The sequence below is a fragment of the Arvicanthis niloticus genome, chromosome 22 (genome assembly GCF_011762505.2).
Source record: "Arvicanthis niloticus isolate mArvNil1 chromosome 22, mArvNil1.pat.X, whole genome shotgun sequence".
NCBI lineage: Eukaryota > Metazoa > Chordata > Mammalia > Rodentia > Muridae > Arvicanthis > Arvicanthis niloticus.
Genome location: NC_133429.1, coordinates 34,239,265 through 34,260,638, shown reverse-complemented (window position 1 = coordinate 34,260,638; position 21,374 = coordinate 34,239,265). Strand labels below are relative to the sequence as shown.

Genomic DNA, 21,374 nt, shown 5'->3' with positions numbered 1-21,374 from the left:
AATAGATGGATGGATGGATAAATAGATACATTCATACATACATACATACATACATACACAGATATATAGATGTATAGATACATAGATATATAGATACATAGATATATAGATACATAGATAAATACAGATATATTAGATACATAGATACATAGATAAGATGATAGATAAATGATAGATGATAAATGCATAGATGATAGATGACAGATACATAGATAAATGATATATAATAGATGGATGGATAGACAGACAAACAGACAGTTACATTTCTCACTGGTAAGTTTCTCATCTGGGATCGTTTCCATGTTCTTTTCCCTAGCATGTGATAATTAGCATTGATAATATAGACAAGAAACTAACAATTTAAAAGTTACACATCTGTAATTCTAACACTGAGTACATTCCATCCAGGAAAAAGTGAAGAATACAATTTAGAAAAAATGAGTATCCAGCAGGAAACTATTAAACACGGTATATGTAGAATAAAATGTTCTAATTATTTATTATACAAAAAAGAGGTGCTTAGAATACCACATTTTTGTTTTGTGATACAAAGGATGCTTTTACATTTTGTACAAAATTCATTGAATTATCTTTGAATTCTTCATTTAATAGTCTAAAGAAATGTATCTACACTCCAAAGATTCCTACATTTTGTTGTTTACATATAAGTAACATTTGTGTTCAGATAATATGACAGTTAAAATAGAAAATACAATGTAATTTTCCTAGCGAATAAAGAGTAGTATATAATTTTGAAGACAAAAAATAAATGACAATTCTTTTAAAATAAACATTGAGGAGAAAACACCAATCATACAAAATATAATGCATAGAAAATACCCACAATTGTACTGACTTTAACATTGTTTTGCAGATAACTGAATGTTTTCCTAAGTTTCAAACAAGTTGCACTAACTGTTTCACCCTTGGTCTAAATCCCACATCATTAAATTGAGAATGGTGACAGCTGTATTCTAGAGAAAGGTTCTAAGAAAATTGGGAAAGAACAGAAAATGATCATATATACAAACCCTCATAGAGTTTAATGAAAATGCTACTTTTCTATTAAGGCTAATTTTTAACTACTTTTCTAAAACAAGTACAAGAAGTATAATGTATAAAGATAAGATAAGGACCATCTTCTTCTTGTAGAATAAGATAATAAGTATAAGAATTAATTATAAGTGTAATAAGATATATAATAAGTAAAAGATAAGAATGAGCAAAAAGAACTGTCTTTATAAACATCTGGACAGGTAGGCATGCATGTGTGCTCAAAAACACCCATCTATTTTCAAATTGGCCTTTCCAGATTCTACTTTGAAAAAAATTAAAATTAAAATAAAAATTAAAAAGAATCTTGGAAAATATATTACAAGCTGATCCTATTTTATATAAAATGCATATTATCTGTAAAATACTTGGTGCCAGTGAGAAGGTGTGTTATCAAAAACTAAATTCCCCATGGAGTACATAAGATGTTGACAAAGTCTTCATCACTTGCTACCCCTATACTTAGGCCTTCATAGTAATCTTCAAATTCGCCGTATGAAACTTCATCATACTTGCTGCAGGCGTCTTTTAATGTCTCTAGGAAAGATGATTTGATTTCCTCCTCTGTTGAATGCCCTGCAGGAAGAGGACTGACTTGAAATATTTTCCATAAAAGTTCACCAAAACAACAGATGAGGATAGAGGGATACTCGTTCAACTTCTGAAATAATTTTGGTCATTTAAAATTGCATGCCAAACATCCCTCAACATCCCTCTGATTTATTTAAACATTAGCCAGAATTAATTTGTCTCACAGTTGGCCTCTCCATTACTATCCTCCTCTTTTGTTCTTCCTTTTATCTGTTCTTGAGCTATTGGCACAGAACACAGAAAAGATTCATAATAGTAAAAAGATGGAAAGATGGTCAAAAGGCCATCAGAAGATGGTCTGTTCTTGAGCTATTAGCACAGAACACAGAAAAGATTCATAATAGTAAAAAGATGGAAAGATGGTCAAAAGGCCATCAGAAGATGGTCAAAAAATATCCAAAATAGAATAACAAAAGGATGTATTAACAAAGCAAAAAATCTGGCAGTAATCTATGACCTTTGAAATGGCCTTTAAGAATATTTTTTAAGTCAGAGGACAGGACAGGTGACTAGCAATCAAGAATACTTGCTGCTCTTGCAGTGAATCTGAGTTTGGCCACGCATGCCCACATTTTGTGGCTCACAATGGCCTGTAACTCCAACTCCAGTGGTTCCAACAATCTTTCTAGCCTCCGTAAGTAACTAAATCCCCAAACACAGACACAAATATGCATGCACATATGTAAAAATAAATTTAAGAAAAAAAAAACTGTTGCTGTCATTTAAAAATATACACAGCAAATAGAAAGAAAGTGATCCTTTTATTAAAATGAAAGGAGTCTGAATGAAAAGTGACTGGATATTGAGCTATGCAACAATAGTGCCTTGTGATACTTGAGACTGTTAGTCAAAGCAAAATCTAATCAGTATTTAAGGTATATGGAAACAAATTTTAATTAAAACATTTTTAATTAAATTTATGCTTCAAATAACAAGAATCCTATACCTTCTTAAAATCTCCCACCTAGAAAATACCAATCTCCCATCATCCATGGGAGATTTTCTTTCCTTGCTTTAATAGACCAGAAATTGTTTGAAAATTAAATATTGGATTTCTATCATTATAAAAACTGATTTGGGGATGTGCCCCTTCTATTAAAGCCATTTTTCCTAACAGATTACTTAAATAAAGTAGAAAAGAGTGAGAGAATGTTTTCTACAACTGAAATTAAACTGTGAAGACAAGCATGCAGGAGACAGCAGCAAAGGAAAGTCACAAGCAGACGGCCAATCTGGTCTACACAAGACCCTGTCTCAAAATAAAAAATAAATAAAGACGGGGGAGGAGGAGGAAGAGAATGAAGAAGAGGAGGAGTAAGAGGAAAAGGAACAAGAAGGAGGAGGATGAAGAGAGTGGAGGATGAGGAAGAAAAGGAACAAGAAGGAGGAGGAAAAAGAGGAGGAGGAAGAGAAAAAGAACAAGAAGAAGGAGGAGGAGGAAGAGGAAAAGGAACAAGAAGAAGGAGGAGGAAGAGGAGGAGGAAGAGAAAAGGAACAAGAAGAAGGAGGAGGAGGAAGAGGAATAATAGTAGACAATTTTTATCCTGGCAATTGCTATGTATATAGATTGTTATTTGTAATGAAACATAAAAATAGGGTTTTCTTTGTTATATTAAAAGTATCACTAGATTTTTCCCTTTTAGACATGTGCAGCCTATTTAGTTTTTAGTTTTCCTCTTAATTGAGAATTCAAAGCCAGAGTAAGAAATTCCTGAAAGGAACCGAGGTTACCCAACAACAGGAGCAAATCCAACTGGAGCCATCATCTCTGGCCCATCAGAGAACTGAAGCTGCTCGAGCAAGCTGATTCCAAAAGAAGAGATAAATGTTGTTGAAGTCACCACACTTTGAAACAAGCATGATCATTTGCCTTTGTGTTTGGTGTGACTAACTTAATGGGAAGATGTAGAGAATGACATGTCCAGAATTACCTTGTCCTCCTCATCTCCCCGTCTACAACTCCTGAGTCTTGAGATTACAAGCATGCACCAGGAACTCATTTATTCACAGCTGGAAGCCAAATTCAGCCCCTCCTACACATTAGGCGAGCACTCTACTGAGCCAAGGCCCTGACACATACAGTATGTCTTAATGGTAAGAAGGGAAGGTAATCGTATCTTTATTAATATAAAGTATAATAGATTAAATTTTAAAAAAAAAAAAGTTGTCTGCATTCACTTTACGTATAACTATCCAGAAAAGAGGGTCAGCACTACTCATAAACAAATGCCCAAGTAGACAGGACATGGGGGTGAACAGTGTAATCCTCACACTTAGGACGGTCAGGCTAACTAGGAGTGTGACTAAGCTCCAGTGAGCATATGAGCAACAAAAATTGGACTTGGTGCATCGTTTTTCTCTCTTTTTTTTTTTTTTTTTTCATTTTCCTTTTTTGGGGTGGGCACAAGGGTGGGAGGGTGTACCTCAGAGGAACGTGAAGTGAGTTTGAAAAATCAGGGCGCACTGTATGAAATTCCCAATAGTTAATGAAAATACGATGTGGAGTAAAATAATAATAGAGTAAGGGCAGAGGCTGTCAAGGCCAGTCTGGGTTACACGGTAAGAGCCTGTCTGAAAACAAAGAGAATATTCAGTTAAGTAAATGAAAATCTTTTACTTTTGTATTAGTCAATGAAATTAGTCAAATGAAGTAGGCTCAGGGAGATGGATAAAAATAATTCTGCAAAAGAAAAAGGCAGTGTAATCCAGTGTAGAACTAGCTGTCATTGCAACAGCATTTGGAAGTACCAGTTGATATTTGAAATGTGGATATCCTTGTAATTCTCGGTATTGGTATCACGCAAGGGAATCAGAAGAAAAGGAGCCTAAGCAATCACAGATAAACACATGTGTGCTTCATTAGATGGGTATCAATAGTTAGAAATTAGAAGCCCACCAATAGGAGAATGTCTATACACATTTTAGTTTATTGATGAGTAATAGAATAAAATTTTGGCAAACAAAAAATATGACATCTTAATGTGGATTAGCAAATGTATATACAACAATGAAAGTCATAGAGGGGGCTGGAGAGATGGCTCAGTGGTTAAGAGAACTGACTGCCCTTCCAGAGGTCCTGAGTTCAATTCCCAAAAACCACATGGTGGCTCACAACCACCTGTAATGGGATCTGATGCCCTCTTCTGGTGTGTCTGAAGACACAGCTACAGTGTACTCATATACATTAAATAAATAATATTTTTTTAAAAAAAAGAAAGTCATAGAGGAAGTGGTTGAAAAACGTGTTGCATGATTACAGCTTTTACTCTTCTGAAGAAAAACACGATGGAATTAAGGAAGTTTGTTTACAACAGTGTTTGTGATAAACCACTGTGATAAACCGCATTCATAAGTCCACTACACAGGAACTATAATAAGAAATGAACCTTTAATATTACTTTTAAAAATTCGCTGTGCTTTCCTCCCTGTTTTTGAGGTGACGTTTCACTCCATGGCCCAGGCTCACTCCCCTTTGCGCTTCCTAAGTGCTGGTTATAAGGTGTGCACTCTCACACTTGGCTGGATTTCCACAGATACGCCATGTCATTTTACCTATAATCCCACTCTAGATAAAGACATAAATCTCTCTCAGTCCTCAAGGATGGGGCATCTATCAGAAGATACAGTAACTAATGGGAGACTTATATAGAGGTTTTGCCAAATCTCTTTTGCACTCCAATTCACCAGCCATTCCAAACAAGAATTCTATCTTCATTATAACTATCAGAGAAATCAGTAAGTATAGACAACAGACCTAAGAATTTTTAAATGGAATTTTTAAATGGCTCTCAAGCTATTGGCTCAGACACAATTTATTTCCTTCCGTTCAGCTGATGCTTTTAGATTAGAGAATTTAGAGAAGACACTTTTATTAACGAGCACAGTAGAAATCAGAAGCATGTGGCATGAGACAGTTACCTGAAATCACACGTGGATGCTTCTTCGCACAGTAACACTTTCTTATGTCTATAACAGACACGATGCCGGTTTTGTTAAAATCCAGTTTCATGAAGGCCTAAAGAAAGACAGGGTTTCTCTCGCTGAAGTTATTAGACACGAGAAGCTATTTTGCAGCCAATCATTTACGGACTCCAAACAAGACATTTGGAAGGAGCTAAACAGGTGCTTACGAAAGCATCATTTACACGGAGGAAGATCACTAAAACAAACATTGGGAACCCCACCCCCACCCCAGCTGGCATTTCATGTGCTCCCTGACCTGCAGAAAGTGATCGAGCCCCAAGGCCCTGACCTGGCTTTGCTGGGAACTGAAGGGTCAGGTCCAAAGACCTTGGTAACCTTCAGCTCCAAGATTCATGAAGTTGATAAACAACCAAAATGAAGGCCTGGGAAGTTATTTGGAGGTTGTTTGCTTGTTTGTTTGTTTGTTTGTTTGTTTTTAGTTCAAAAAGTAAACCTGCAAAATCCACATCACTAGAATCAATGAACAGGTGAAACTCTTATTTCTTTTTTTTGTTTGTTTGTTTGTTTTTTTCCCTTCTTTGGTTTTTTCAAGACAGGGTTTCTCTGTGTAGCCCTGGCTGTCCTGGAACTCACTCTGGAGACCAGGCTGACCTGGAACTCAAATCCTCAAACCTGCCTGCCTCTGCCTCCCAAGTGCTGGGATTAAAGGCGTGCGCCACCACTGCCCGGCTGAAACTCTTATTTCTTAACGTGCAATACTTCCTTTTCGGTTCCTGACTGGCTCACTTGTTGGTCTTCCAACTCAATACAACTCTACCTATCAATATATACATAATATACATATATATATATATATATATATATATATATATATATATATATATATATATATATCTGAAGCAGCAGCCTGAGCTTGCCAGGAATCCAAACTGGAAGCATCTTTGTTTATTCAGAATATTTAACTCACGGAAACATTGACCTGCTCTAGATTCAATAGTCCCCCAAATTCCTTTCCTGAATCCTTACACTTACAGCCTCAGAATAGGGATATATGTGGGGGTGGGTCCTTAAGGAAGTGATTAAGATGGAACAGAATCATTAAAGTAGGCCTCAGTCTAGGATGAGCAGCATCCCTTTGACAAAGGACAGCACAATGCACAGAGGGGCTGCCACGGGTCAACAGTGAAGTAGCCACCTGCAGACCACAGAGAGAGTCCTCAGAGGAAACCAGATATGCCCATCCAGCTTGGACCTCTAGTCTACAAACTATGAGAAAATAATTTGACAGTCCTGTCCCTGGCTGTGACTCCTTTTTCCCACCCTTTTCTTCCTTCCTCCCTCCTTCCCTCCCTTACTTCTTCCTTTTCTCCCTTCCCTTATTTATTTTTATTTTAGTTTGGTCCTTTATTCTAACTACAATGACTTATGCATGAGACACTAATTCAACTCCTATTCCGACACTCAAACTTAGTACCATGAGCATGTAATTAGCAGTTAAGTGCAAAGCTGCACATGAGTGAGACGTGTGCTTTACTTAAGGCTTTTGTTACATCTCTTGGTGAGTGAGGGTAGAGAGCTTTACTTTAGTTTGAGGTTTCTGTTTGTCTGTTTGCACTTGAGACTGACACCTGTTATAAAAACTTATCCCACCCCACATAGAACAGCTTTTTATAAGTATGAGGCACACATACCTATTGTATTACATACATACACAAAAGAAAAATCCTACCATTTAAAAGTATACATGTCTAATAAAACTGAGTTAATCTATACTTTTATTTTTAAAAATTTAGGGGTTTGTGTGTGTGTGTATGGGTGCATGTATGTGAGATGTCTGTGTATGTAGGTGCTATATGTGTGTATAGAGGTATAATGTATGTGTACGTATGTGGTGTGTGAGACACAAACATTCAGGGTGTCAGTTCTCACACCCCACCTTGCCTGAGACAGGGTCTCTTTGCTGTTAGCTAATTCATATCCAGGCCAATGAACTGTGACCTACAGGGAGTTTCTTATCTGTGCCTCTCAGTCTTCCATAAGAGCCTGGGATTACAGATATGTGTTACCAGGTCTAGATTTACATGGGACCTGAGAATTTGAGCTCTGGTCCTTACACTTGCACTAGAAACTCTTTACCCAGTGACCTATCTCTCCAGCCCTAGGACACTAATTCCAGCTTAATATGACCTTTGTTCTGCTCACTTTAACACTTAGTGTGTATATCATAAAACCTGCAGAAATACATTAACCATCATTGTAAAATAGTACATCGGAACACCAACACTGTAATAGTTGTGATGCTAAGAATGGAATCATCACATCATCACATCCAATTTTTCCACTCGCTCTATGGGACAGCAAATGATTTTACACAACAGTATAGTTGGATAGCTAGCAATTTATAGAAACAGAAATTTATTAAGATAATTTAATTTGGATTTTATTTTTCTTGTATCAAATATTTTCGAAGACATATATATTACGTATTATGTATGTGAGATTTTGTTTTATTCTAGGTAGACTTCTACAAATACATAAGCTTGCTTATTTTAAGTCTTGCTAAACCCAGTGTCCATTACAGTCAAAAGGATATGACATGTTTCAATTAATGACCCATTCAAGGTGCTAAAGAATGAATCGAACAATCTAGTACATGTTAATAGTTTGAGATCAGTTAGCAGTTACCTTGCGAACAAATGACTTTCTATATTCATTCATTTCACCAAAAATGGCACGTTTGAATTCTCCATAATCAACCTTGTTCTTGCCAGGGCCATGGCTTTGCAGAATTAGCCAGGAAGACTCGAAGTCCTAAAGTAAACAAATAAATGAATAAATAAATAAATAAATAAATAATCCCTGTAGAAATTGCCATTACATCTTTAAATTATATAAGTCACAACAAGATGAGAGTCATATTTTGTTAGATCATCTGGGGCTCTAGACAAGATAACCTACTGATTAAGAATCTTCATCAAGTTACAGACAAACCTAGTATAAGGAATTTTGGACTAAATGCCTAAGCTAAAGACCTCTTCTGAAGGAGTGATAACTCACAGTATATCCTTCTTAAAGGTATGTTATTTGAGGACAGAAAAATGCTGAGGGTCAAACCTAGAGACCTCTTGCATATTGAACCCGTGATGCAAGTTCAATCACTGACCTCCATCCCAAGGGTCTTATCATGTTTTATTGATAAATAATAGCACATGTAGAGAGTATAACATGATATCTCAATGCACATGTATGCTGTGGAAAGATCAAACCAGTCTAAATATCATCACTGTCAAATATTTAACATTTTAATAAGAATATTTAGCATGATTTAGTAACAACAAAGTAGTAAGAATATTTAAAACCTGTTTCAGCTATTTTTAAACACAGTACATTATTCATTATTCTTGACTATATTCACCAGGCTGTACAGTAGATAAAACCTATCCTCTTATCCAAATGGAAATGAATGTCACTTGGTCAATCTCTTTGTTTCTCTACACATTACCCCACAGCGTTTACCTCTCGGTGTCTTTATATATATATACAGTAATATGGTTGCTGTGTACTCAGTTTTGAACTTTCCTCTGTTTTTAAATGTATTCTATCTGTGGCAATTTCAAAGTCTATTTAGGTTCTAAAACTCCGGTCATACTGAGACCATTAATGGGCTTTCTTCTAGTCTTGGGAGCACAGAAGGTTTGAATGACTTCTGAACTACACTAAATTTACACTAAAGAGGATGATACTAACTAAACACCTTATGTCAGTTTGCTCACGGCCATTACCACGGGCTTTTTTGGCGAAGGTGCTATTTAAAATCCTGTTCTAACTCGGTGTTCTTGGTATCAAAGCAAATTACAGCATTCCTTTATTGGAGCTCAGAGAGAGAGATTCTCAATGCTTCTATCATGGTGTTGGCTTTAAATGAGGCTGTAAATAAAAACACCCAGCTTGACAAAGAGATACTCAGAAATTATTCTCTTCTACCCCCTAACTTTTTCAAATAAAACTGTAAAGAGAAAGCTAAGATTCAATGTACCCTGCCTCTCCTCGACAGCCAGTGATCTATATGGGTATTTTGCACGTCAAAATGCCTCATATGTTACAAAGAAATATGTGTGTGTGTGCAGTTGAGTTATAACTGAGTCTGAGTTTCACTTTTACAAATCATGAGTTAAAACAAACAGGAGGCAAATGTGTTCACTTAACTCAAAGAACACCAGACTTGAAAGGACTTCTGAGGGCTCAGAAGTAGGGTTTTCAAGAATCAAGAAATGAAATCAAGTAATAAAAAGATTCATATGTCTACATATGATTCAGAATGGAAACTAATTCAACTGGAATTTTTGCTTCATTGGTAATATTTCTACGTAAACTTGGCTCTTTGTGGAGCATACTACTTTTTATTTAAAAGCAGAGAGAACGACTGTGTCTTTTCACAAATATGTTCTACTTCACAGTGAGACCCAGGCTGGTGAACCTTGTTCTCACACCTCCCTGTGTGCACTTATGATTGCATAAGCAGGTATATTGCATAGGTGATGTAACAAGAAGCAAAATAAAAATATTAGTTAAAATTCGTGATATGGCTGGACATGTAGATCAATGGTAAGACACTTACTTTGCATGTACAAGACTCTAGGACCAATTCCAAAAATTAAAAAAATAAATAAAGTTTGTAATAAAGCAAAACATATGAGAAAGGATGAAACTTAACATTCTTACTTTATCCCTCTTAGTGATGGTGATGATTTGAATGAAAATGGCCCCCATAGGCTCATATATTTGAATGCTTTGCTCTTAGTTGGTGGAACTGTTTGGGAAGGATAGAAGGTGTGGCCTCATTGGGAGGAGGTATGACACTAAGGAGTGGGATTTGAGATTTCAAAAGACCATACCATCCTCTGTTAGCACTCACGTTTTGTGTTATGATTGTTTTGTCAACACATAAGATCTCTACCATTCTAGTGATATGCCTGCCTGTCTGTCTGCCTGCCTGCTGCCATGCTCCATGCCATGATGGTCCTGGACTCTAACCCTCTGGGGAACTAACAGCCTCCAGCTTAAACTGTCTTTTATAAATTGCCTTGTCCATGGAGTTTTGTCACAGCACTAAAAAAGTAACTAAAACAGAAGTCTTAGATAATTACTCTTATTCACTAGTTATAAACATTTGCAAACAAATACAGAAGCACCAGAGAGTAATACAATACTTTCCCACACCCCACAGGGCCAAGCTATGTGGACACCAGCCCTCTATCGGTTATGATTTACTTGTCTGTTTGGCAAAAATATACCATGATGTTCTAATTTCCTAATGTTGTTTTTATTTTGTTTATCTATGAAAGATGTGAAGGTGGATGGTCCCCAGTTTGTCTCACAAGCTTCAACGTCATCATTACAACAAACCAAAGGACAATTATGTCCCAATGGTGATAAGCCATGTTACACTGACACCGAATTTTACAGTTGATAAAGCAAATTCCCGTGTAATTTTTTATTAGAGCTTCTATGCCACCCTAAGCATAGCAATTGTCTCAGAACAGCTCAGACAGGACCTGAATAAGAAAAGTCGAAACACTTGTACTTTTAACCTACAAGCAAAGCTTCTGAGTTTAGCACACAAGGCTTTCAGGAGAGTAATATAATGCTCTCCTGAAAGTAAAATAAAAATAAATAAATAAAATAAAATTAATCTCTCCCACTCTTCCATCCACTTGCCCCAGCGATGCGCTATTGTGCCTGTATTTGCCATGACAGACTCAGTTCAAGGTGCTAAATAAAGAGCAGGAACCAAAGCCACTGTGGTCCCCAATCTGGGTGAGACGTGACATTTTACTTACAGACACAACGTGCCGTGAAGAAACTAAAACGGACGTTGGTATAGAAAGGATCGGGGTTCAGACAGCAGAGCTCCTCTGTTAAGGAAAGCTGTGACCCAAATGATGAGAAAAATCTAGAACACACAGATCTAGTGCGAGATCATTCTCGTCAGAGAGAAGTCAGTCCCTGCGGCTTGGGGAAGAGCCATAGTTCAGGCCCTGAGCGTGCTTCTCCTTTCCAGGAAATGACGGTTCTGAGCCACGGCCCCCTCTTCGAGGAAGATCCACTGTCTGCTACTATTCTTCTCTACCCTTGCCTGGTTAATTCTTCCTCATTATTCAAAACCCACCCTGATGCATCCTTCTCCAGGGATCTTGCCAAGGTCTTTCCTCTCCTTCCCTGATAACGTGGCTTAGAACTGAATACCACTGCACGTGTTCCCAAAGCCTTCTCTGTTTGATGTTTGTATTAACTTAACCACTTTCTTCCGTTTTGAAGATTTCTCGAGGTGGAGAAATCATCTCAGAGTTTAACAGATGCCTGGCTACGAAACACTTCAAAAGCATATGATAAAGGAATATATGTTGTCAGCATTTTAAAATCAATGGGACTCGTTGCCTGGTGGCTTAACCCTGATACCGTGGCAAAAAATAAATAAATAAATAAATAAATAAATAAAAATAAAGCTATTAAAATTTCATTAGAAAAGTGAACGAGGCCATGCAAGAATATGCCCAGAGCTGTAAATTCAGTGTGGTACATACCTGTTCAGGCACTTCTAAGTGAAAGGTTTTCAGAGCTTGCCAAAAATCTGCCTTTTCTAAAAGTCCGTTCCCTTTCTTGTCCAAACGTTGGAAATATTTTCCCAATCCAGTCAAAATACGAACGCCCTTCTTGTGCAGTTGCTCTTTCAGTTTATCTGTTTAGGGGGAAAAAAAACAAAACAACAACAACAACAACAAAAAAAAACAAAAACAGGGAAGCTAATTGCTTCTGTGCACCGAGCTATCAAACTGCAGTCATTTCTCTTTTGAGAAAATAAGGTTCATAATAGTGGGAAAGGGATGTGAATATTCAATGAACATATGCATTTGGCTGACGAAAGACTTTGGAAAGGAGAATTTTTTTTTTAATAACGACAATATCAGACACAACTGCATATTCATAGTAAGCCAGAACTATAGCGCCACTGTGTGGTGAAAGTGTTACATGCCTCTTCAGGAGACTGAGGCAAAAAACAAGTATATGGTGATTCATGCCTATAATCCCAGACTCTGGAGATGAAGAAAAGAGGATTGCCCTAAGTTTCAGGACAGCCAGGTTTGCACAGTGAGGGGCAATCTACTTGAGTTGCTGTGTGAACCCTTGTATGAGTGTATGTGTATGTGTGTATATACTTACATTATATAAATTTATATATACTTATATTTATATATAATGCTTTAGGGGGCTGGAGAGATGACTAAGTAAATACAAGAGCCTGCCACTACTCCAGAGGACTTGAGTCTGGTTCACAACCCCATATCATGTAGCTCACAGTCCTCTAATCTCCACCTACAGGGGTTTGATGCTCTCTTTTGGGCTCTATGAGCACCCATTATCATGTGTGTGTTTGCCTTCACACAGACCTGCAAATATATACATCAATAATTAATCAAATAAATCTTGATACCCAAATATGTACATAAACAATAAAATAGTTCTTAAAAGTATTTTCAAGTTTTTTATTAATGGTACTAAGTAAAAGGATATAATTATAACAAAAAATTTATAAATATTAGGTGAAGTGGATTTAATTATAAGCTAAATAAAATATGAAATTGAATTTTTTAAAAATTAAAAGTGTACTAATTTTTTTGTATATGTGTCTGTTTGTGCATGTGGAACAGCACACAGGTAAGGTAAGATGATAACATGCAGGAGTCAGGTTTTTCCTGCAACTCAAATTCAGGTAATCAGGATTGGTAGGTACCTTTCCTCACTGACCCGTCATCTCATGGACCATGATATATATGTATATGCTTATGCATATGTTTATGCATAAGCATATGTATATTTATGTGAAGTGCATGTATATACATATATATGTGTATGTATATATACATACATGTGTATATATACACAAATATGTATATATATATATAAAAGTTTTAGAGTGCTGAAGATATATATAGTACATATGTGTATATATGAGTATATGTATGTGTATATATATATGTATATATATACATATATATTAACAAATCCCAATCACCTGAATTGGTTTCTATAAACATCAATATGTGTGTGTGTATATATATATATATATATATATATATATATATGTATATATTTGTGTATAGTTAGATAGATAGATAGATAGATAGATAGATAGATAGATAGATAGATACTAAGGGACAAGCTGACAAGCTTTTTTGGCAACAGTCTCTATTAAGAAACAAAGTTTTGATGTTTATGGAAAATAAATACTACGCTTAAGACTCAGGTGATTGGGATTTATCAACAATTCGCTGTTCACACTAATGTCTCTGATTTTATTTATATATATATATATTTCTTAAAATAAGAATTATAAATCAAAGTTTATAAAACTTGAAAGTATCACAAATACTGTTCTAAGTGCTGACAAGGAAAATCGTGCGTGAGAGTGTGGAAGACACAGCATACCCTGAATGGCCTGCAGCACCAGCTGATCCTGCGCCTCCTGGCTGACTGTATCCTCTTCCCCATGTTCCGCAGAGGCTGCTCTGCAAGTGAGAACAGGCAGGTTAAGATGCACTTCCCCACTCCAGACTCAATGATGCTCTCAACAGCTGTGGAGGCATACAAGTTAGAAAAAGTCCCACATCTGTCCTCACCACTTTCGATTCCATGGAGAATTAAATCCAGAGCTATAAAAGAACTGCAATCTTTGGAGATATTAATTTTCAAAACTGCTTTAATGTTTTTGAATACTTAACTATACCTACCTATTTAAAAGCAGCTTTAGCTTGCAAAGTATAAACTGTAAGTAGGCTTTTAATGCCTTGAAGATGCACAAATAAAGATTCTCCAAGCTAGATTGTAGACTATGTTCCCTAATATGTATACAATATATCAATTATTACCATTTAAATAATAATTACTTTCAAGAAATATTCAACAAGAAGAATGTGCATTTCTGTTACTTAAAATAACCTTCACTGTAATTTTTTATTCATATATATATATGTATGTATATATATATATATATATATATGTATATTCAGTGAATGAATAGTATCACCATAGGGACCATGTTTTTTGTGTTATAAAAGATAACACACCAACAATGTAGGAAATAGTTATGATGCTGGACTGATACCCTATCTTTTAAAACCCTACTTTGATATCATTTTAGAAAATAAAATGACAAATTAATAGATTATCTTGATTATAGAATAGAACAATTTCAATTTTTAACTGTAGTATCTGTTCCAAAACATGAAGTTTGATTATAATACAGAACAGAAAGTAGATATGCATAGCTATTATTTTTAAACTATAAACCTTCTAAAGTGTGAAATGCTTTATGATAAAAACTCCTTTTGAGATACAAACTATGGTGTTATCATGTACTTTCAAAATGACACATGCATTTGACTTACTTCAGGGACTTCAAAGCTACTTGATCAATATTTGTAATTCGAAGTCTAAGCAATGAATTTTCTTTTATGCTCTTTGGAAGGCAAAGATGATCACAGCTCAAAAATGTCAAAGTTGCACCCTGAGGAAATGAACAGAAAAAAAAACTTCTTTAAGGTTAGACAATATCCAAAAATAAAACAACTCATTCTGATTGAAGAGATTTGATTTTTATCATAGTTGCCTTGGTATGTTCTAAAAGTGGCCAAAATATAGTAGATTTGAAGAAAATGTATGGACTATATCCAGCTAATACTACAGAAAAATAAAAGAATCCCCACAAAACACCCTAACACAGCACACATCTATACAATAGTCATGTGACTAAAGGAAAATCAACACATTAGATAAGAACCACAGAAACTCTGGCATGAGTTCCACTGAATGTGTGGTAATCTCTTGATGGTCAGTTTGGTCAACATGACATAATATGCAGAATTTCCCAGCAAAGAAGTCTCAGTGTGAGACTGTCTATATTAGGCTGACCTGTGAGCATGAGGGGGTGTTGTTTTCATAACGTTCAGTTGGAAAGACCCATCCACTGTGGGTGGCATCATTCCCTAGACAGGGGATCCTGGGATGTTTAACAGTAGAGAAAGCATGTTGAGCCCTAGCATGTGTGCCTTATTGGTTCATCTGCTCTTGGCTGTGGATATGATATAACATGTTTCTTCCTCACTTTCCTGAGCTAAAGAAGGATGTGAATTTTCACATTTGGTTCATATGAGGACAGAGGGTAAGAGTAGATCAGCAACTATACCAAGTTGCAGCAGCAGCAGCTCAGAACTGGTATTGACTGTCACCTTTAATAGAAAGCAAGCATGTTATCTTTAAATTGCACAAAAGGATGTGGAGTTGACTTTCCCTGGACATCAAGAGTCAAGCAGGAATGTCACAGGCATGGAATGTCTAACACAATGTCAAGATGTCTAGAGTTTCCTCCTCCTTCACTCCTACCTGACTCAGTCATCACATTTCAGTGACTGTATCTCCTGAAGAGCTGTCTTCTAACTACCTATGTAGCCACTGACACTTGCTTCTCAAGACACCATGAGTTCTCTCCTAGGTTACTATCCATCCAATCCATGCCTTACATACCTACTCTTCAAACCATTCTACACATTGAATTCGGAGAGATATTTCTAAATTAAAAATCTGATCATGCAGTCTCTCCACTCTACACACATTCCCTTTTCAGTGGTATATTACACACTGCTCTTTGGTATAAGGCTCTTTTTTATTTAGTTGTGAGGAGTATAGGTGTCTGTGTGTACAAGTCATAGGACAGCCTCAGGTAGCGTACCATATATACTATCCACCCTTTTTTTAAAATGAGACCTGTGGTCCAGAATTCACCAAGCAGGCTAAGCTGTGTGTCCAGAGAATAAGCCTAAAATCTATCTGTCTCTGTCACCCCAGCACTGAGATTACAAGTTGGTCCTAACAAGTCCTGAATTTTTTGCATGGGTTCTGGAATTTGATTCCAGGTTCCCCTGCTAGCAAGATTAAACTCTCCACCAACTGAACTATCTCTCCAGCCTAAGTCTACTTTCTTTATGTCTATAGTCCAGACAAATTGACCTACTTTCATTTCTCCAGGTAATCTATGTGCTTTCTTGCCTTTGTTCTTTATACATGTTCTTTACCTTGAAGCCCTCCCTGTACCCTCAGAGTCCTTAATTAACCTCAGATGTCACTTTCTCCAGAGACGCTTAAAGCCCATGGAATTGGATCCACTGTGTCTCCAATCGGACTCCTATTCAATTCCCAATATGCTACATTGCCACAAAGCAAAGAATGATTCTAACTTATTCGGTATTCCATCTCCAATGTTTAGAATGTGAACATATATAAAAGCATTACATGAATGATCAGTACAGAGAATGTTTCATTGTATGTGATTTGAAAGTTCAGCACACTCGGGAAGGTCGGAGAGTGACAAGGAAGACAGGCTGTCAAAGACGCAGCTCCAGAAGGCAGTGCCACTCCACAGAGAAAATCAAGTTTCTCCTTCTGTGGGCTCCCAGGGCTACTGAGGTAGGCGCTTCCACAGAACAGACCTTGTACAGACAGCTACAGCAGTAGCAAAAACCAAGTTCTCATGGCAACAGTCTTCGTTAAGAAACAATGTGTGACTGCTTACGGAAAATAAATACTATGTTTAAGGTTTGGATGACTGGGATTTATCAACCATTCACCGTTCACACAAATAAATGTCTCTGATCAGAAAAATAAACTGGACCAGTGGCCTTACTCCACACCAGACAGATGCACATAGTCCATCATAGGGTGTTAAATGCCAGCACACACCTGAACTTACATTACAGTGCCACGATACACACACACTTAAAACAGTATAATTCCAGCACACACACACACAGTTACAATATAGTGCCAGCACACACACAAACTTACGCTATAGTGCCAGCATACACACACTTAAAACAGTATAATTCCACTACACACAGAGAGAGAGACCCTTAAAATATAGTGCCAGCACACACATACACACACACACACACACACACACACACACACACACACACATACACTTACAGTATAGTGCCATCACACACACACAACTTACACTTTAGCGCCAGCATACACACACTTGTAATATAATTCTAGCACACACACACCTTTACAACACAGTGCCAGCACACACACATGCACACACACACAGTATATTGCCAGCACACACACACACCCTTACACTACAGTGCCAGCACACACACACACACAGTAAAGTGCCTGCACACACATGCATGTGCACACACATGCACACACCACATACTCTTACAGTACACACACTTACATTTCAATGCCACACACACATACACACAGTTACAGTACAGTGCCAGCACACACACTCTTACAGTACAGCGCCAGCACACACACACACTTACATTGCAGTGTCAGACTCACACATACATATACACACAGTTACAGTACAGTGCCAGCACACACACATGCACAGATACACACACACACAGTTACAGTACAGTGCTAGCACATACACATGCACTCACAGTACAGTGCCAGCATACACACAGACTTACATTACCGTGCCAGGCACACACACACACACACACAGTACAGTGCCAGCACACACACACACACATATACACAGTTACAGTATAGTGCCAGCACACACACACACACATGCAGACACACACACGCAGACACACAAACAGTTACAGTGCAGTGCCAGTACATACACATGCACACACACACACACATGTGCGTGCATACTTACACGTACAGTGCCAGCACACATACACACACAGTACAGTGCTAACACATACACACGCGTGCACACACACACACACTTACGGTATAGAAGTCAGCAAGCTCATACGGCTTCCCTTTCCTGCGTCCACACTGATGACTGTACGTGTCTTTTTTAATAAAAGGAAGCACGCTTGTTCTGGAAGATAAGCGACAACAACAAGAATGAAGGCTCTCAGCTCCTCCTGGAAGCGGTCCCCTGGGGTCTGACAGTGTTTCAGAGCACACCTGTTTTTCCCGAACATTCGATATTCATACACAGTTAGAGACTGGTCGTGGGTAAAGAAAAACCCCATCAGCTCCCTGCAGGCATCGCGTCCATTTCTAGAAAAACAAGATGATGCCAATGGTATTTAAATATGGTGAATTTTGTTAAGTAAGTAATAAACTAAGATCATACATCTCAAGTGGCGATACCGTAACTCCCTCGAGTGTGCGGCAGTGAATAAGGCTCGCTGCAGATTTAGGGGAAATAGGCTATGGCTTGCATAAACCCCCACCAGTTAGATTTGGATAAAGAAAAAGCCTTAAGCTTAACAGTGGAGAGCATCCAGCTCTGTCACAACTCAGGTAGCCTATCAGCAGAGACTTGGAATAAAGCAGAAGGCCTTTAAAAACTCTGGGCTTGCAAAGTTTGTGAGGTTGAGGTTAAAAGAAAAGGAAAATTAAAAGCCATCTTCTTTGCCATTGCCTTTATTGGTAATCTGTTAACTCAAACTATTAAAACTAAAGTAACTGTCTGACATGAGAATTAACTTCTAAATAGATAAGAAACGTCTATTAGTAATACACAAGCATAACCTATCTTTTCCAAAGACTTTTAAGATCAATTTTTAAATAGTCTTAGTCAAAATATTTGCATTACAGAGTCCTATTTTATACAACAGTAATAGTTATTGCTTAAAATTATATAACCCAAAAGTTCACATTTTTCAGTACTGGTATGATTTGTCTAATCTTGACACTACTATGAAAGAAAAGAATATATAATTACTATAATCACAGAAGTAAAAAAAAAAAATTAATAAAATGGCAGTTACCTTGATAAGACCCTCCCTTCAAATTCTACTTTCTGAGAAAGGTCATTTTCTGTTAATGTGGAGTTGGTCCTTATCCTGTCAAAATACATTTTGTAAGTTATTGTTTTAGAACATTTGCACTTGATAGAAACAGCAAACGCGCCAAGGGGCTATGGCAATATTTTGAGATGTCACAGATTAAAGATGAGAATTAAAATTCAGATTGTGAATATATAAAGACACAAAAGATATAGTACCCTGAGCCACACACAGTCTACAATACACCAGCCCATCATGCCAGCACCTGTAGGGACAAGGTGCTGCAAAGGTGCATCCTGAACAGAGCTCAGCAGCTTTGGTCACGGGGCTGTCCGAGAAGACTTGCCTCTCCTCTCCCCTCTCTCCTCCCTCTGCTCCCTTCTCCTTCCATTTCCTGTCCTTTTCTTTTCTATGATGCCCTTATTGTATAGTATATGCTGGCCTGGCATATGCTGGGATTGCAGACCTGAGCCTGCACATCAGCTCACATGCCATTTCTAGCCCGGTTCTTGTGCCTTCTTCACAGCACAGCACTTAGTTTCTCTTAGTGCTTGTGATTAGGATCGACGAAAGTGATTTTGCCAATAATCTCAACAGGAAAGATTCTTGTACTTTGTGATGGAAGGATGGGCAGAGTGCCCTGCCTATGAACATTAAAGAGATACAGTCCGGAGCTGCAGCATCATTGGACTGTAGGACCAAAACCAATATACGCCTACTTCCAAGCAGCTGATTATGTAGAAACATAAATCCTGACACTTTGAGCCCTATCAATCAGGTTTTCCATTACAGGCAACTGATGCTACTCCTTACTGAAACAATGATGGGAAGGGGTGCTGGATGAACCCAACTCTGTGTATATGTATGTGTTTATATATGTATATACATATGTGTATGTGTAGCTTCATATAGATAGCACTGCTGACCTCCTGAAGACTCCTACACCTAATAGTCTTTAAAATATAAAGCAGAACTCGAATACACATTTTCTGATACCCTCTACTTAATGATGCCCTTTCTCTTAAGAGATAAATCGGTGATGTAGTATTACTGTTCATCCAGTTTTATGAAAACTGAAGGAATAATAAAATACCAATGGTATAATAGTAAGCATGTGGGCCAGTCATTGAAGATAGGTCATTTTCCCTCTATAATGCCTAGGTCCCACAGAAAGAAAGCTGGAGATAGAAAACAAAAGGCTGCTAACTCATAAGCTTTGGGGGACAGAGAGGAGCCATGGAGGCTCCATCCTCTCAGTTCGATGTGATTCACTGGGACTAATACAGTCACTGGACATCTGCTACGTTCCTGGGATGACTTTAAATGCTGGGGAAATCGCAGGGACAATACCAACCACCATTTAATGAGGATTCTGTAGACACTAGTTACTATTAATTCACTTCACTATGCATAGGTTTGTTTAATGCTTGCAATAAAACTGAAGGAAGCAAGATCATGGAAGATGAGGTAAGTAGTTGCTTGCAACCATAAGAGCACACGACATGTCTGGCAGACAACCTTGCTCTAAGCATTGTATTTTCTCATTTCTTGGTGATGAGCAACACCGGGAAGCTGAGCTAGTTGCATAAAGAGCCTGGCGTCACCAGAAAAGGACCCAAGTAAATCCATATTTGTATTATGAAATTCAGACAGCCACACTGAGTTCCAGGATCCCGGTGAGTAGTAGAGATGTTTTCCTATGTAAGTCCTGAACCAGTTCAAAATGAATTAAGCACTTTGAATACCAAAGGTAAATTCTGTCATTCACAAAGTTGATGGGAAAGCATGGTGTAAGCACACAGCAATAATAAGATAAGTGTTTGACACTAGAGTTACAAGGACTAACTGCTTCTTTGTACTGAGGAGAAACCTGCAAAGTTCAGTACAATGGCGAAATGTGTGTCTGAAGGAAGCAGCCTCCATAGAAAAGAGAAGAGAGAGGGTTATGCTACACACGCCAATCTTGCTGCCAACTTA

At 37.5% G+C, this 21,374-nt stretch overlaps 1 protein-coding gene across 10 annotated transcripts in view; it reads right to left on the bottom strand.

Moving 5' to 3' along the window:
• Positions 1–471: 471 nt before the first annotated feature.
• The window catches only part of Caps2 (calcyphosine 2), a 49,381-nt gene continuing 28,478 nt past the window's right edge, over positions 472–21,374 (bottom strand). For all 10 annotated transcript variants that reach the window (XM_076920221.1, XM_076920226.1, XM_076920227.1 and 7 more), the window contains 9 exons: positions 19,380–19,454; positions 18,568–18,663; positions 18,385–18,478; positions 15,015–15,133; positions 14,056–14,135; positions 12,153–12,307; positions 8,254–8,379; positions 5,563–5,659; positions 472–1,629 (listed from right to left, as the gene is read on the bottom strand). In XM_076920221.1, the coding sequence (XP_076776336.1) occupies positions 1,454–1,629; positions 5,563–5,659; positions 8,254–8,379; positions 12,153–12,307; positions 14,056–14,135; positions 15,015–15,133; positions 18,385–18,478; positions 18,568–18,663; positions 19,380–19,454 (1,018 nt within the window). In that variant the 3' untranslated portion in view covers positions 472–1,453. The remainder of the gene's footprint in view (positions 1,630–5,562; positions 5,660–8,253; positions 8,380–12,152; positions 12,308–14,055; positions 14,136–15,014; positions 15,134–18,384; positions 18,479–18,567; positions 18,664–19,379; positions 19,455–21,374) is intronic.